This window comes from Stegodyphus dumicola, chromosome 10 (assembly GCF_044657685.1).
Source record: "Stegodyphus dumicola isolate Sdum_Otavi_A_Nest chromosome 10, ASM4465768v1".
NCBI classification, from domain to species: Eukaryota; Metazoa; Arthropoda; class Arachnida; order Araneae; family Eresidae; genus Stegodyphus; species Stegodyphus dumicola.
In genome coordinates this window covers 75,225,999-75,241,887 of record NC_140777.1, presented here as the reverse complement: position 1 = coordinate 75,241,887, position 15,889 = coordinate 75,225,999, and the positions used below count along the sequence as shown (strand labels likewise).

Sequence of the window (15,889 nt, the reverse complement as noted above, 5' to 3'; positions counted from 1 at the left end):
AATGCCTCTGAAAGAGCTGTCATTGTGAAGCGTCTGTTCTCATGAGTTGCTTCGTCAACTTTCCTTACCAAATCATCGGTGACAACAGAAGGCCGACCACTCCGAGCCTCGGCGTGGACATTTGTTCGACCTGCTTTAAACATTCTTACCCACTTTCTCACCATTCCATCACTTATCGCGTATTCACCGTAAACTTCTGTCACTTGACGATAAATTTCGGCCGGTTTAACATTTCTCGCGTTCATAAATTTAATCAAGGCACGAATCTCGCAGTCAGCGGGAGAACTAATTGTCTTAAACATTTTGAATGTGCACAGCAAACTGAAAACACAACATAGAGCAACCAAAATGGCGACAATTGAAAGTCAGTGAACAAGAAAGACTAGTGCGCATGCGCGGAACGCCTACCACAGCGCTGCGACGGCACTAGAATGAAACGGTACTTAGTTTCCGAATACGCTACGTATTTATGTAATCTACATTTATTATGTTTTCTAAATTTACGTACGTTAAGTATTTATGTAATCTACATTTATTATGTTTTCTAAATTTACGTACGTTAAGTATTTATGTAATCTACATTTATTATGTTTTCTAAATTTACGTCTTGATAAAATTACGTATTTGCTGCGAAAACGTTTATCACCTGCGTGGATTGAGAAGGAATCATTTTTTATACTGTTGCCATTCGATATGATGTAATGTCTTTAATTTACTTTTCAAATCAAATCAATCCGTTACTGATTAAAAACCTAGAGCATTTTAAACGCAATTTTAGTCATTTTAACTTCTATTGCTTTTGCTAATAATGACAACAATTAAAATTCAGTAAGTGGCACAAATTAAAGTTCCTTTACGAGTAATTTATATGTGCAGATGATTAATTTTATGAACATTTGTAGTTTTATAGTAATTAAAGTAACATGTTTCTAAAACTATCCATTACATACCTGGGACAGAATCATTTTCAAAGGTTTTACATTTTTAAATTTTCAATTTTTTGAAAAGTTAATTTTGTTACTATCATTTGAAATTTTAGAATACGTAATCTATTTTAGTAGAATGTAATCTAAAATATTCAGATTTAAATTCTTTTAAAAACCGTAGAACAGATTAATGCGTAATTTTGAAAGAGAAATAATTTCTTCTCACTTTTCAACTAACCCAAGATGGTAAAATTAAAGTTTGAGAGTTTAAATCCCAAAATTTGAAACAAAGCGTATGAAGTCAAATAACTTATTGTACCTTTAATGGAACATCTTTCTTTTATTTTTAAATTCCAAGCCTTAGAGGCCCACCAGCGGTCGAGCGGTAAAGACGCTGAACACTGGTAGTTCGGTCTGAGGTTCGAATCTCGCGAACGGGCTAGCTGCATGGGCGTTTTCGTGGTTTTTCACATGTGTAAGGTGTATACGAGCCAGTTTCCCTTAGAAAGTCCTCCACGAAGGCATCCCTCCCTTTAGGCAGATAGCCCTCGTGTGCTTTGTCATAATTGAATATTCCAATCCAATCCAAGCCTTAGAACTGAGCAAACAAACGATTTCTCCACATAATGCATTTACAATAATTTAAACTAATTCATTCGACACTGGATACACAAAGCAACGCTTGTTTTCATTAATACGAAAGTTGATTCAAAACAATTGAATTGTAGAATTCACTTTTGAATAAGGTTTGCATTATTAATCAGTATTTAATAGGAGTAAAATATCAAAATAATTTCTTTTCGAATTTCTGCTTTCTCTAGACAGGTGATATTGGATACAACATTACGTAAATTATGTATTAGTTATGGGTGATATAGGGGGAACAGTTGAAACTGTTCTAGTTGCTAGTAAATAAGGCAAGTACATAATTTAAAGTTAATAAACACATTCCAACTGGTTAAGAATGTCCTTAAAGTACCTGAATTGCATGTATTTTATTAAATTTCCAGCAGACTTTGGGTGTATGAGATTTTTTTAAAGTAGGATGTATGACAGTTAATGTATGACAGATGTATGACAGTCTTCTCCGGATTCGCACATTAATAAATATTATATTAACTCCTAACATTTTTATTAAAGTAATACGTGGCTGAAGATTTTGCTAAGGGTTCTTTTAATTCTACTTTAGTATAAATTCCCCCAGAAAAGTTATTTAGTAAATTATACCTTAAAAAGAAATATTTTATTTTATTTTATGACTAGGCAATGTTCAGGAATAAATCATTTCAGTACTGTGTTGTGACTTATCTCACTTGTCTGACAGTAACATCATAACAAGCTCATGAAATTCAGTCCCCCATGCCGCAAAGACACTATACATTTACAAATATCCATGCCTTCTTCGGAATTCGAACTTGGGCGCTTCGATACCGCAGTAGTATCGCCTAACCAATATACCGTCTGGGCGGCATTTCAATAGTGTTTAAAGCAGTACTGAAATATTTCAAGGAGATATTTGAAGCATCTCGTCTGCTTTGTCTAATAAAATAAATAAACCGTAGTGCGAGTTTCACCATCCGACCCAAACTATGACAATAGTGACTACAATGCTGAATTTAATAATCATTAACGTCTACAGATTGATGTAGACCTTGTATTGCTGTTGTGCCTGATGCAATTGCATTTATTTTATATCCAAAAGATATTTATCAAGGAAAAATATGAGCACACCCTGGTAAAACAGAAAATATTAAAACATGTTTAAAAAATATATCAAGTGTCCATGCATTTATACACAATGGCCTCATAGATGTATTAGAGACTTCGAAAAATATATTCTAAATACTCATGAGAAAATATTGCTTTAATTCCTTTTTTTCGCCCATAGCACTCGCGGAAAAAAACTCCCTCAAAATGTATATGATTGCCCACGAGAGGCTGAGTGGTAATAGAGACTGAACACTAGTAGTTCGGTCCAAGATTCGAAGTTCGGGAACGGGCTGGCTGCATGGTCGTTTTCGTGGTTTTACCCATGTGTAATGTTTGTAATGTATTTTGCAGTGATTGACAAAACAGGCAATCCTCTTACTAGAACACAAATTTTATTTCTAGTCCACGGACATAGATAATTTGAAGAAATTCTTTAGCGGCAAAACTTTTATACTACTACTAGCTGGTAAAAACTTCAGAATTCTAATCTTAAAACAATTTCTTCTGTTGCTGAGCAACGGTTACACAATACAAATATGGCGTTGCCACTTCAACAATAAATATAGTTATTTAATAAATAACAAAATATTACACAGTTTTCCTTAGAAAATACTCCACGAAAGCATCCCTCTCTTCCGTGTAATGCTCCTAAGAGCGGAGTACTTAAATATATATATATAATTTATTTACTAAATAATATTGATTATATTATCTCCTAAGTTTATTTAGAGTAGAATTATCTTAAAAGAGTGAATCCATACTTAGTAAGTTCTATTCTGAAAGATGTTTTGAAGTAACTTGAATGTAAATTGTTAAAAATGTTTAACGGGGACTGGAACTAAATCATGACTAACAAAATTTCACTTGTAAAAAGAATAAATTAAAGGCAAGAATTAAATTAAATGCATGTAACCATTTCATTGATAATATAATATATATTTATTTATTAAATTATTTCCTAAATAGTATTGATTAATTGATTATATTATCTCCTAAGTTTAATTAAAGTAGAATTATTTTAAAAGAGTGAATCCATACTGGTAAGTTATATTTTGAAAGATGTTTTGAAGCAATTTGAAAGCAAAATGTTAATAATGTTTTAACGGGGACTGGAGTTAAATCATCATGAAGAATAAAATTTCAATTGTAAAAGGAAAAATTAAAAACATGTAATCATTGTCATTGATCGGAAATTAGTTGACTTTTCAAGGGGAACAAACCAACTCCCGTTCAATGAACAATAATTGAAAAAAATACGTAAATACGAAAGTGTTTCGTCTTTACTCGAGTTATAAGTTAAAGCCAAACCGGCAATTCTAGTCAGGCCAAATATTTCCACGAATAGAAGGGATTATGATCCAATGCTGATACTCAAAGAACTTATTCTTATGAAGCATTTTAGTCAATTCAATTTGGAGTAAAAAGCAATTACTGTAGAGAAATCCTAATTAACCCGAGTAACCGTCCCCGACACTTTCATGTTTATGCATTTGAGTTCTATATTATTTGTAAAAATTAAACATTGGAAATTGTCATTATGAAATCGAATTCAAAGTAAAGTAGAAATAAACATAGAAGATTACAAAATAAGATAAATAATGCAAACTTTGTAAAAACAAATCAAAGACAATATAAAAATAATATAAAAATAATATAATATAAAAAATAATATATAATAAGAACAGTGAATGTACATGATATAAAGGCCAGAAAATATATATTTATTTAAGTGTATATATATATCTATATATGAGTTCAAAAAATAGTTTGCTCACGAATAAGAGAAACACACTAAAGTTTTCTTTAGAGAGAAGCAACGTGTAAGTCCACGTAAAAATTACTGCTGTAATTAATTTATTATATCTATTTCCGTGTATCATTTCTAAATGAATTAAAAAATATGGCAAATGAATGCAGGTCTTCTCCCGTAAGAATAAAATTAATCGATTATATATGGCATAGCGATATTAAATAAAAAAATTAACATCTCCAAAATTATGTACAATTGCGAATGTAAACAAATTGAAGCACTCTCAAATTGTAGAAGTTACACAAACAAAAATATGATTATATGTATTATTCTGGACATTTTTTTAGTTACGGTCTACTCAGCGATCAGTACTTTAGATTTAGATCAGTACTTTTTTAGATCAACACTTTCAGCGATCACAACTTATGTAAATTTGGCCTACCTTAAAAAAATTTCAAATATGGAAATTATGAAGAGCATTCGTCTTTTGATACCTGTGCATATTTACATTACGTGTTACTTCTATTTTCATCTCTATTTCTTTATTTATTCTTCTCCCTTCTCCTTTTCAGAAGAAATTGTCAGGTAACTTCCCATTTAGGCAGAAAAGTCATTTGTGTCCTCTGCTTGCTCCAGGAAATTGCGCTGTCCAGTTTCAAATCATCTGTTTATCCTCTCGTCCCCTGCCCTGACATGGGAATTCTTCTGCATCTAATATCTTTCATAGCATGTCTTCAGACGGCCTACCTGTATCCTCTACAGGAAGATGTCAATCCCGCCTTCGACAGTTACAGAATGAGGCTGACAAAAAAAGATACCTTTTATCCATTTAAGGAGTCTTTACTCTCATCTTTGAGCTTTTTGGATAATCCTAGAGGTAACGTTTTGCTATTCATATTTTTATGAACTTTTCCAACTGGCTTTTATCGTTTTATATAAAAATAACTTACTCGGCTAGATTCAATGTTAAAAATTTTACTTTATTAATACCTTCTACTTCACTTGAGGAAACCGGTCATGTTGTTAATAACATGCAAGTTGTAGGTTTGCTATGCGCGTACGATAATATCACGCACCGTAAAAGGTAAAACATTTGTAAAACCTCAAAACACCATAGCGGACCGTTACAGCATTGTCTAATCATGCAATTAATCTTCAGACATCGAGGTATGTCTTTCATTTACGTTACCGTAAATGAAATATGACATCACCTAACAGCTGAGCCCCACCAGCGGTCGAGCAGTAAAGTCGCTGAACACTAGTAGCTCGGTCCGAGGTTAGAATCTCGCGAACGGGCTGGCTGCATCGGCGTTTTGCGTATTTTCCCCATATGTAACGTGTATACAAGCCAGTTCCCTTAGAAAGTCCTCCACGAAGGCATCCCTCCCCTCAGACAAGTAGCCCTCGGGTCCTTGCAGTAAACACATAAACCAAGCGAAACGTAACAAGTGGTGACTGAACCACTACATTAGCACGAATAGAAAGCGGAAGTACTTACCTGATATTTTAATACTTAGAGAGACTGGATTCTTAAAGACCATCGGGCATTACTCGTAATAGTAGGATGAAAAGGGAATATGGAGGAAATCTTTGGTGACGTCAACAGCATTATGAGCAGCTTGGCTGGGATAGTGCTTAGTAACTCTGACTGCTGTACTGAAGGGCCTGGGTTCGAATCCCAGAAAATTCACGGATGTTTGTAAATATGTTTGCGGCATGGAGGCACTTGAAATATACGGCGAAACGAAATTCCTCTCGTGAGGTTGATGGCAGGGGAAAAGGCACAGGAGACCCTCAGGTCCGTTCACATGGAGAGTTCCAAAAATGTTTCATACAGTGAATTCTTCCCAGTGAATTCAGATTCTGAAACACAGTGAAAGACCAGCAGGCATTAGTAGAAAGATGAAAATCTTTTATCACTTAACAGTTTTATGAGCAACTCAACTGGGATAGTGCTTAGTGACTCTGACTGCCGTACCCAAGGGCTCAGACTTGAATCCCGGAAAAGGCACGGATGTTTGTAAATATATAGTATCTATGCGGCGTGGAGGTACTCGAAATGTGCGGCGAGCCGAAAGTCATTTCAAGAGGTTGGTGGTAGATGAAGAGGGATCGGAGACTTCTGGAGTGCTATTCTTCAAAATTTGAGGCGGAACTGAACAAAGCCGTACTGTCACCTCTATAATGCCCAAAGATCATGCCAATGACAAAAGCAATCTTGCCTACTTACCACGATGAATTCCGTGGGCTTGTTCTGTTCTAATATCAGACAAACGAGTTAGTCACTACAACAACAATTTTATGAGAGGATCTTTGGAGACAGCCACGTTGGTAAGAAGTTCAATATAGGCCAATGAGATATAAAAGAGGAGCGAGAGTAAGTATGGTATCAATCAGAGAATTATTACAGTGGATGGACAAAAATATGGAAACACCTTATGAAATGCATGTTTGAAAAGAAAGATTGATTTTAATGAAATATGTAGGTGGCGCTGGCGTTTTTGACTACTGACGTCACCTATACAACTTCGTAAATATGCTAAACAGTTCAGTTGTTGTCGGAGTACTGTTATGTGAGGTTGTCATTGCATTATGTCAGAGTTAACAGACTTCGAACGTGGGCAAATTGTTGGAGCACGTATGGTAGGTGCTTCCGTAAGAAAGGTAGCCGAGGTGTTTAGTGTTTCAAGAGGTACTGTATCGAAAATTTATTCCGCATATTTGAAAAGCGGAAAAACATCATCTGCTAAATCACAGCGCGGACGAAAGTAAGTCCTGAGTGATCGTGACAGACGATCATTAAGGGCAATTGTGGCGAAAAATAAGAAGACCACAGCTGCAAAAGTTACTGCTGAAATGAATGTTGTGTTACCGAACCCTGTGAGTACCAAAACAATTAGAAGGAAGCTTCATAAACAGGGAATTGCTGGCCGTGCTGCCATTGAGAAGCCACTCATCAGTGATGCTAATGCCCGCAACAGGATAAGGTGGTGTTTAAGTCATAAAGCCTGGACTATAGAGCAGTGGAAGCGAGTAATATGGTCTGATGAGTCTTCTTTCACATTCTTTCCCACTTCTGGCCGAGTTTACGTCTGGAGAACGCCATTTCAAGCCTATAATACAGACTGCTTGTTGCCAAGAGTGAAACATGGCGGGGGTTCTTTTATGGTTTGGGCAGCCGTATCGTGGTTCTCTGCTAGCCCCATGATAACTGTGTCAGGGCACATGACTGCCAAGACTTATGTGAACATTTTGGCCGATCAAGTTCATCCCATGGTACAAACTTTGTTCCCCGATGGTGATGGTGTCTTCCAACACGACAAAGCCCCTGTTCACACAGCTCACATTGTCCAGGACTGGTTTTATGAGCACGAGGATGAGTTGTCCCATCTCCCCTGGCCACCACAGTCACCAGACCTGAATATTATCGAACCTTTGTGGTCTACATTGGAACGGAAAGTGCGTTTTCGTTATCCACCGCCAACATCGTTATCTGAACTTGCCACCGTTTTGCAGGAAGAATGGTATAATATTCCCTTAGCAAACATACAGGAACTGTATTTATCCATTCCGAGAAGACTGCAAGCTGTTTTGGATGCCAACGGGTTTCCTACACCATATTAAGCAAAGAAACATGTTTTTTTAAAGGTGTTTCCATATTTTTGTCCAACCCCTGTATTTTCTTTTGTTTCTAAACGTTTTCGTTTCGGAAAGCTTCTAAAAGCTCCTGAAGCAGTGATTCACCTACATTAAACATGGCAGTGATTATGTTCAAGAAATATGAAATGTTTTCAGAACCGTTTTGCATATATTATATGAGTAAAAAAATATTTCTTTATAGTACAACATTTCTAATAAGTATATTCAGTTTACCGTACTCAGACGTTGGCATAATTGTTGGCTACTTAAACTCAAATGGCAAGGTAGAGGAGTCCAAACAATTTCAATAATGCATTGGATTCACTAAATTAGGAACAAAGATTTTCAGAGCAATTCTTCGCATTGAGACATAAGGTTTGAACAATGATATACAATCAAAGTCACATGGCTATCAAGACTTTTAAGATTCTTTAACATAAACAACCTTATAACCAAAGATAACTAGAACTATATAACCATAGCTTATATTATTATTGGTCAGCTTTTAATATAGGATTTGAAAGTATTTAATACTGCAATGCATAAACTTATAGAATTTGATATTCTTTGGTAGCGTAAACTGGTATCAAATTCCTAACAGACTTCGAGAGAATTATCGCTGCGTCTGAATGTAACGACAGAGTCTTGGAAAGGTCTTAAGCCAAACCATTTTATAAAAATCAGGATTTGAACATAAGGCACGACTTGTGTTTACAGACAGCCACCACTTGGGGCGATGTAACTTAGCCAGTTAACTGTGGCGCCCTCGTTTAAGAGTGCGCACCGTTTTGTGTCGCCAGAATCGAGCCAAGACGAGTATATTCGTCAATCACAGAGTAAGTTGCGGTGGTAAGATATTGGATGAAAAAGATGGGTTTATTTTATAAAATTGAAAATTTTATTACTAGTATTTACTTATTTGGTTAACATAAGCATATATTACATACATATTAAACTAAAAACGCAATAATATTATACATATAAAAGTAAGAACTTAAATTCCTGCTGTGGAGTGATATTCAGCGAAATAGGGTGCTATACACAATGGAACTTTGCAAATCGAACACCAGTAACGTGATTCCTTCCTGATCTTACGTTTGTAGCAATGCGAACACCTTCGCGTAGGGTTTTTTTTTTTTTTTTTTTTTTTTTTTTTTTTTTTTTCGATGTTCCGGGTATATAATCCCGAACATGTTTCCCACCTAATTGGCTTATATTAGGCCTAAATGGCCGAGTTTGTGTCGATTTATTTCTTTCGATTGGATACGTCGTAAAAGTGTCTTCAATAAATTCGAGCAAAAAGTTCATAATGTTCCATTACTTTTTTATATAATATGACTGCATTCAGACACATAATGTCTAAGAAATGGAGAAATATCTTTTGTAGTACTTTTTGAGTCGTTTTCTTGCTGTGGAGTACGCTATGATAATTCCATCGCTCATATCCACTCCACCCATTTTTTTTATTATAATCAATCACTAGCTCCGGTTTCTTTGTTATTATTTTTATTTTCTCTGTTTCTATTGCGTTGCTTTATACGCGCGTTGCTTACACTGCTTTATACGCATGACGAGTATACTCGTCAATACACAAAATCGTGCCGCTTCTCCATGACAAGTATACTCGTCAATCACAGTTAACTGGTTAAAGTAACAGTTAGCTTCAAAAAGCTTCAAAGCTAAGTCCATTGAAATTCAAAGCTAAGTCCAGTAGGCAAAAGCTACACAATTGATTTAACGTGAAGTTGGATCAAAACTATTCACCGGGGTAATAATTTAAATACCAGCAGCTATAACGAAAAACCGAAGAATCATAATCTGTCAGCAGAGCTAGTGAAACTTAGTAATACGGCCTCGAGAGGCAAAAGCAAGCTCTATCTTATCTTACAACACAAAAAATTCATCTTAAATACTCTCAAAGCTGATTTGTATTCTGATAAGGAAGCCGAAAATGGAAATGATAGTAAAGATTTAAATCATAATAACTGGTTAGATTAATATAAAAGAACTTTACAAAATTTGAAATCCATACAGAATTCTGATAAAGAAAGTAAAATAAACTCATGCATAATTTATAAGTTTAAGAAATATAATAAAATTGTGATTTTGTATAAAATAGCAATAAACGAAGAATTATATTAAATGAAGTTAAAAATCGAGTTAAATTTATTAATGAACATTGCAGTACATATTAATGATTAAAACAAAAAAATCTCATGAGGACTCACCATGACTTCCTTGTATAGCCTATTAAATTATCCTCATTTTTTGCTGAATTTCGTGTAAACTTATTTCCTCCAGTCTTCATTAGAGATATATTTCTTAATGAATTAATTCAGTTCTCGCTTCTCGACAAAGCAAAAATACATAAAAACTCAAAACATCTTTATTAAAAATTGTAAGATATAGAAAAGCACAAAGCACCAAATACGGTTAAAATTTTTTTTAAAAAAAAAACGTACAATAAAAATTAGTTTCTATGCAAAAACAAGCAAGAAGGCATACTTTTTGATGCACAAAACGGAAAGTTTACTTTTGGTCCCACTCGGCAAAAAGGACACTGAACATGCAGAAACTGAATTCACTGTTCTACTAAAGAGTTTCAAATGTAAACAAATGGCGTCTACGTTAGGCTTAGTAGCACTTATACAATTTTTAAATTGTTTATAATCCTACAATTATTATCCTACAATTCTATTCAAATACTATAATAAATCTAGAACGATGTACTAAAGAAATTAAGCAAACAAAACAAAAAAGAAACAGTTTTTCACAGACGATTCAATATTTCTCACTCAATTAATTCGGTTCTCACTTCGCAACAAGGCAAAAATACATAAAAACTCACAATATCTATCTTAAAAATTACGAAGTATATCTTAAACACTTATTTCCTCGAAAAAATTCCAGAAAGGGTTAAGCATGATTTAATTCGCAATAATAAATGAAGGCGTTATCTTTGTTGTTAAGCTTAGTTTCTTTAGATTGGCAACAAATCTACTATTCTTTTGTTTCGAATGTAAACAAATATGCCCGCCATGTTATTTACAAATTAGGCTTAACCGCACTTAAACAGCTTTTAAATTGTTGATAATTCTACAACTATTGCTTGCAGATTAACTAAAGGCACAGAACCCGTAACCAGAACATAAAAACCACCTAAATCAATCACTTCTAAAGCAAAATATGCACAATTTACCAACATATAAGAATTAAAATACTAAGCTCACCAAGCCAGGTAACAGAGTGTAAATATATGTACATATGTGTAGATATTTATATACGATTGGTGCAGCCGATTGCAACGTAAATGGGAGGGGTACAACTGCATGTTATAGCAGTACCATACACAAAATTTCAACGTTGTACGGCTATTTATTCTTGAGTTATGCGAGATACATACATATATACGTACGCACGTACAAAAGTCAAGAAAAATTCCCTTCTGAATCCATTTTAAATCCATTTTACAATCGTTTTTGGCAAAGATAGTCCTTTATTCTGTACAGATGTTACGCAAAAACATCGTTCAAATGGTTTCGAGAGCGGTTAAAATGGATATTTTCGGTAAAATATGACACCCGAAATTTTCCGCTATTACAATATATCCTTTACTTCGTGCGAGAAAGTAAAAACAATATTGGATAATTTAATATTAATTAATTAATTTTATTACTGATATTATTATTACTGTTAATAACTGAACATTATATCCAAATGCATAAAAATAAGTCTCAGAGGTCATTTTGTAGTCTCTCTAGAGCAATGTCTTCATGTTACAGTTCAAGGTTGCATCTTTGATAGCTTCTATTTAACATCTTTTCATTTAATTGATGTAATGAAAGAAACATGTTTTCATTACATTATCTTAGAAGATAAATATTTTCCCGTAGATATAACTTCAAAGATCATATTTGCACTTCTGTTCCTATCTTTAAATGTGAGGTCAATGTGAAGTTCATGAACTCAATTCCAAAATCTACTTTAGTGCCCACGGCATTTTTTTCGTAGAAAAGATCTTTATAATGTGTTTACGTACAAATATAACAACCGATTGCGCAATATAAGGTAAGAGGAAGAAAATTCGAGTATCATCATTTGATATTCTTCACATGAAATACTAGAAAAAACTGTTATCAGTAGATATAATTCTGATATTTTTAGAGCCACGTACTAGGAAGCATACTAGATGAAGAAAGGTCAAATTCCAAACGGAAATTATAGCCACATGTTTGGTAACTTGAATCAAAGGGTGCTGGAATCAAGATAAAACTGACCATAACATGTATGAGGTTCCTTTAACTTAAATGGCCAGTAATTTTATGTTTTGAATCTGTACTGTCACTTCTCTTTTTCCGTTTTTCCCACCAGAATGCAAATTATTTCTATGTACTTATAGTGAGGTTTGAGATAGTTATGACAGAGCGTGTAATAGCCAAATTACTAGGTTTTTGTAGTGTTAGTTACTGTCTTCGATCTTAATTGTCGATAGCAGAAATCCAGGCTGGCGAATTTCTGAGCGAACTTCACATTAAATAGCTCCGTGTAGCCTTTGCAATTAATTTATTTAAATATAAGCTTGTGAGGATTTATTTACTGTGACTAACAATTAACATTTTTTAAAGCAACTTTCCTTTCAGTTCTCGTTTCTACCCACGCTTTCCTGCCAGAATACTAATGCGTGTTGTGCTACACGCGTGTATTCAAATTAAGGTAGAAAGAAGTGCTATTTAAGTGAAGGGGATTTTTAGAGCGTGTTATGCCTGCTTGAAGGCCATGTTGTTATTTTGAATTACTAGCGATTTGAATGTGTGGCGCTGAGTGCTTCTAGCCATTGAGCTGGTTTACGCCGGCTTCTACGAATCAGAGCCTTCCTGCGCGTTAAATTATCCTGTAAGCCGTCAGGTTAATTTAGTTACTCTTTATTTCAAGTTCAAGGTTACTTGTATGAGCTACGCCAGAAGTGTTGGCTTTATCTAAGCCCAAGTGGAAGCGATCTGTGCAATTATATTGGATTGAATGTTATTATATTAGTTCTTTACACCTTTCTTCTGACTTTTCTGTTGTACTAAGTCCTGGAGATTATACTTCATACTTCATTTAGAGCTCGTTAATTTATGGTACACAAAAGAACGAGACTCTATAAGCTTTACATCAGACTTACTGGTTTTTGAGTTTCTTGCCATAAATGCTGGCGGAGGTGTAACCACCAGGAGTGCTTTCTGTTCATCTATTTTAGTTTTAAATAAAAGATCTTCACATCCTTCCCAAGTTTTTGTTATACTTAGAGATAGGTCACTTATCGTCTACATAGAGTTTAACTTATCGTCTACATAGAGTATGTTACGCAACAGAGTTAAAGACTTAAGCATGCAAAAACGAACTTAGAAAGTTATAGATTAATATACTGAAGCTTGTATGAAACCTGAGGTTTTCTGTGAATATATAAGCCATTGTTGTCATCATTGTTGAAGCGCTTAACTCTTAAATATGTACGGCTTATTAAGCCGTATTAATGTTATTGCCATACTATTACTAAGGATATTATTATTATGCTAGAAATGTATGTAGTTCAGTCTTCCCATTTTTCATTTTCATTCATAACTTATTTTTCTATACTCCACTACGTAGTATTCCAGCCAAGATGGAAATCGGCATATCTAGGAGTTATTGCTTTCCCTGAGGCATAAGATCTTCGATTTACCTTACAAATTATAACAGCACTTTGCTTAACCTGTAACAAACTGAGACTTAAAAATACTACCCTTCTTATGAATTTTTATCATTTAGTAGCGTATCTAGTTGACATAATTTACAATATATTTAGCTGATAATTTATATAAACATTTACTCCCTCAAAATAAAGACATTTTTAAACAAAAAGCATATTGTTGCAATAGCTACAAAATGATATTTTGAACTTCGCCTAGTAATAAATTTTAAAAATTTTGTAAAATTTAATTATATTTGACGAAACACTACTACCTCAGTTTCATAATTTTTTTTAATTTTATATTTCTTGTTTAATGGTTTTAGTTTTATTTATTACTATAGCCATTACATTGCATCGTTACATTTTTTTCTCTGAGCTGAAAAAGAGCACAAAAATTTTAATTCGTTAGAATTTTTTTCAACATAATGGCCGTTTTTCGAGCTCATGGAAGAAACTGTCTTCTTTGAAGTGTTTATTATATCCATTCCTCGGAATTGGTGTCTTGGTAAAATAGAAAGTATTGCCATTTGAGGGAATTGCAGTGGCTTGGCAAAGAGCTAAAATTTTATAAACAAAAGTTACAAATAATAGAACTAAGAACAAAAAGACCATTATCACAAATTGTCAAAATGAACATTCAACAAAAAATCATTGCCTAAAGAGCATCCTTGCCTCGCACTCCCTCTACTCAGAACCACGAAGAGCCCCACATCGGAGTAGATGGTCCTTGTCATGGAGGTAGGAAACGGAGGAGGGGCCATTCCGCGCTAGAAGTGAAGCACTGCTTTGAAGCTTGGGTCACCAGATGGGTGTTCTTTGTTTACATTCAGAAGCTCCCTTGACAAGATTCTGATAGTATTTCGACACACGACAGTTCCATAGAAATCGAAAAAGGGACACTCTCGCATGAAAGAAACATTCATAGTGTGATGGATAATAGCAATTTGTACAGTTTACTGACATTTACGCAAAAATCACATCTTGGTTATTTTTCGATAACTAACAACAGCGATTTTGATTATGAATTTGTTTTATAAAATTTTAAGCAGTTGCACTACAAAAATATAGATTTTAAGAAAATTGCTAAAAGAGATCTAATTTATTTTCTAGAAGATTTGAAAAGTTTGAAACTTGATGGCTAAATGTAAATATAAAATTATGTATGTTAAAATATTTGTAATTAGGCACATAGGTCAGATTAAGTTTTTATTAAATAGAGTAACGCATGCAAGGGCTATCTGCCTAAAAAGAGAGATGCCATCGTGGAGGAATTTTGAAGAAAACTGACCTTTGAGTGGGTATTAAAAATAATACTTATAATTTTCATTCAAATTATATTCATATATATTTTTTATGTAAAACTTTCGGGTGTATGCTAAATTAGTGTAAATTACTTTACACGAAAAATATAGTGAATGCACAGAAATTAAAGATTTGCGCATGCCGGAAATGATAAATAGGAAATATGTATGGGTATTTATGCATGTGCTTGCAAAAAGCATGTATCTGCCTTTGACAAAATACTTAAATATTCATTAAATTATTTATAAATGTATTTGAAATGAAGAATTTATTCACTTATAAACAACTGTGAAAGTACTGTGAAGAAATCTAATGATTAAATGTATCTAATTTATAATGATTATAAATGTTATCTAAATATATAATAACCTTAATATTGAATTGTAAACATAAATTGAAATCCTGTTGACAAATACGTTATAAAACTATTTAAGCAAGAATTGTTCGTATTGGAAAGCAATCTGTTAAAAGGTATTGTAAAGCAAATGCTATGAGATGCGCACTTAAGAACGTAATAAAGAGTTTTGGAATATGTATTGTTGAAATGAAGGGTAAAAAAAAATCTGATAAGTATAATTAAAAGAATTATTCCCTTTACATTTTATAATAACTCAGTTACAAGTTTTAAATAATACTTTAAAAAAAAACTTATTTTATTCCCTTTCAGAAATGTTCAGAGAAAGTCAAATACTATTTAATACCTATTTAATTATTAGGAATTAACAAAATACTTATTTAAAGTATTTCGCTAATTCCTAATAATTCTCTAATTTAAAATGAACCGAATAGAGCATTAATTATAAATTGACTTACATTTTTCGATTTAAAAGAAGCCAAAAAATCATGTCA

At 33.6% G+C, this 15,889-nt stretch overlaps 1 protein-coding gene across 6 annotated transcripts in view; it reads left to right on the top strand.

Annotated features, from left to right (window-relative positions):
• The window catches only part of LOC118185262 (uncharacterized), a 170,939-nt gene that overhangs the window by 131,484 nt on the left and 23,566 nt on the right, over positions 1-15,889 (top strand). For 4 of the 6 annotated variants that reach the window (XM_085825083.1, XM_085825088.1, XM_085825084.1 and 1 more), the window contains exon 2: positions 4,959-5,263. In XM_085825083.1, coding sequence (XP_085681209.1) covers positions 5,080-5,263 — 184 coding nt within the window. In that variant the 5' untranslated portion in view covers positions 4,959-5,079. The remainder of the gene's footprint in view (positions 1-4,958; positions 5,264-15,889) is intronic. The other 2 variants (XM_085825086.1, XM_085825087.1) reach the window with 1 other exon arrangement.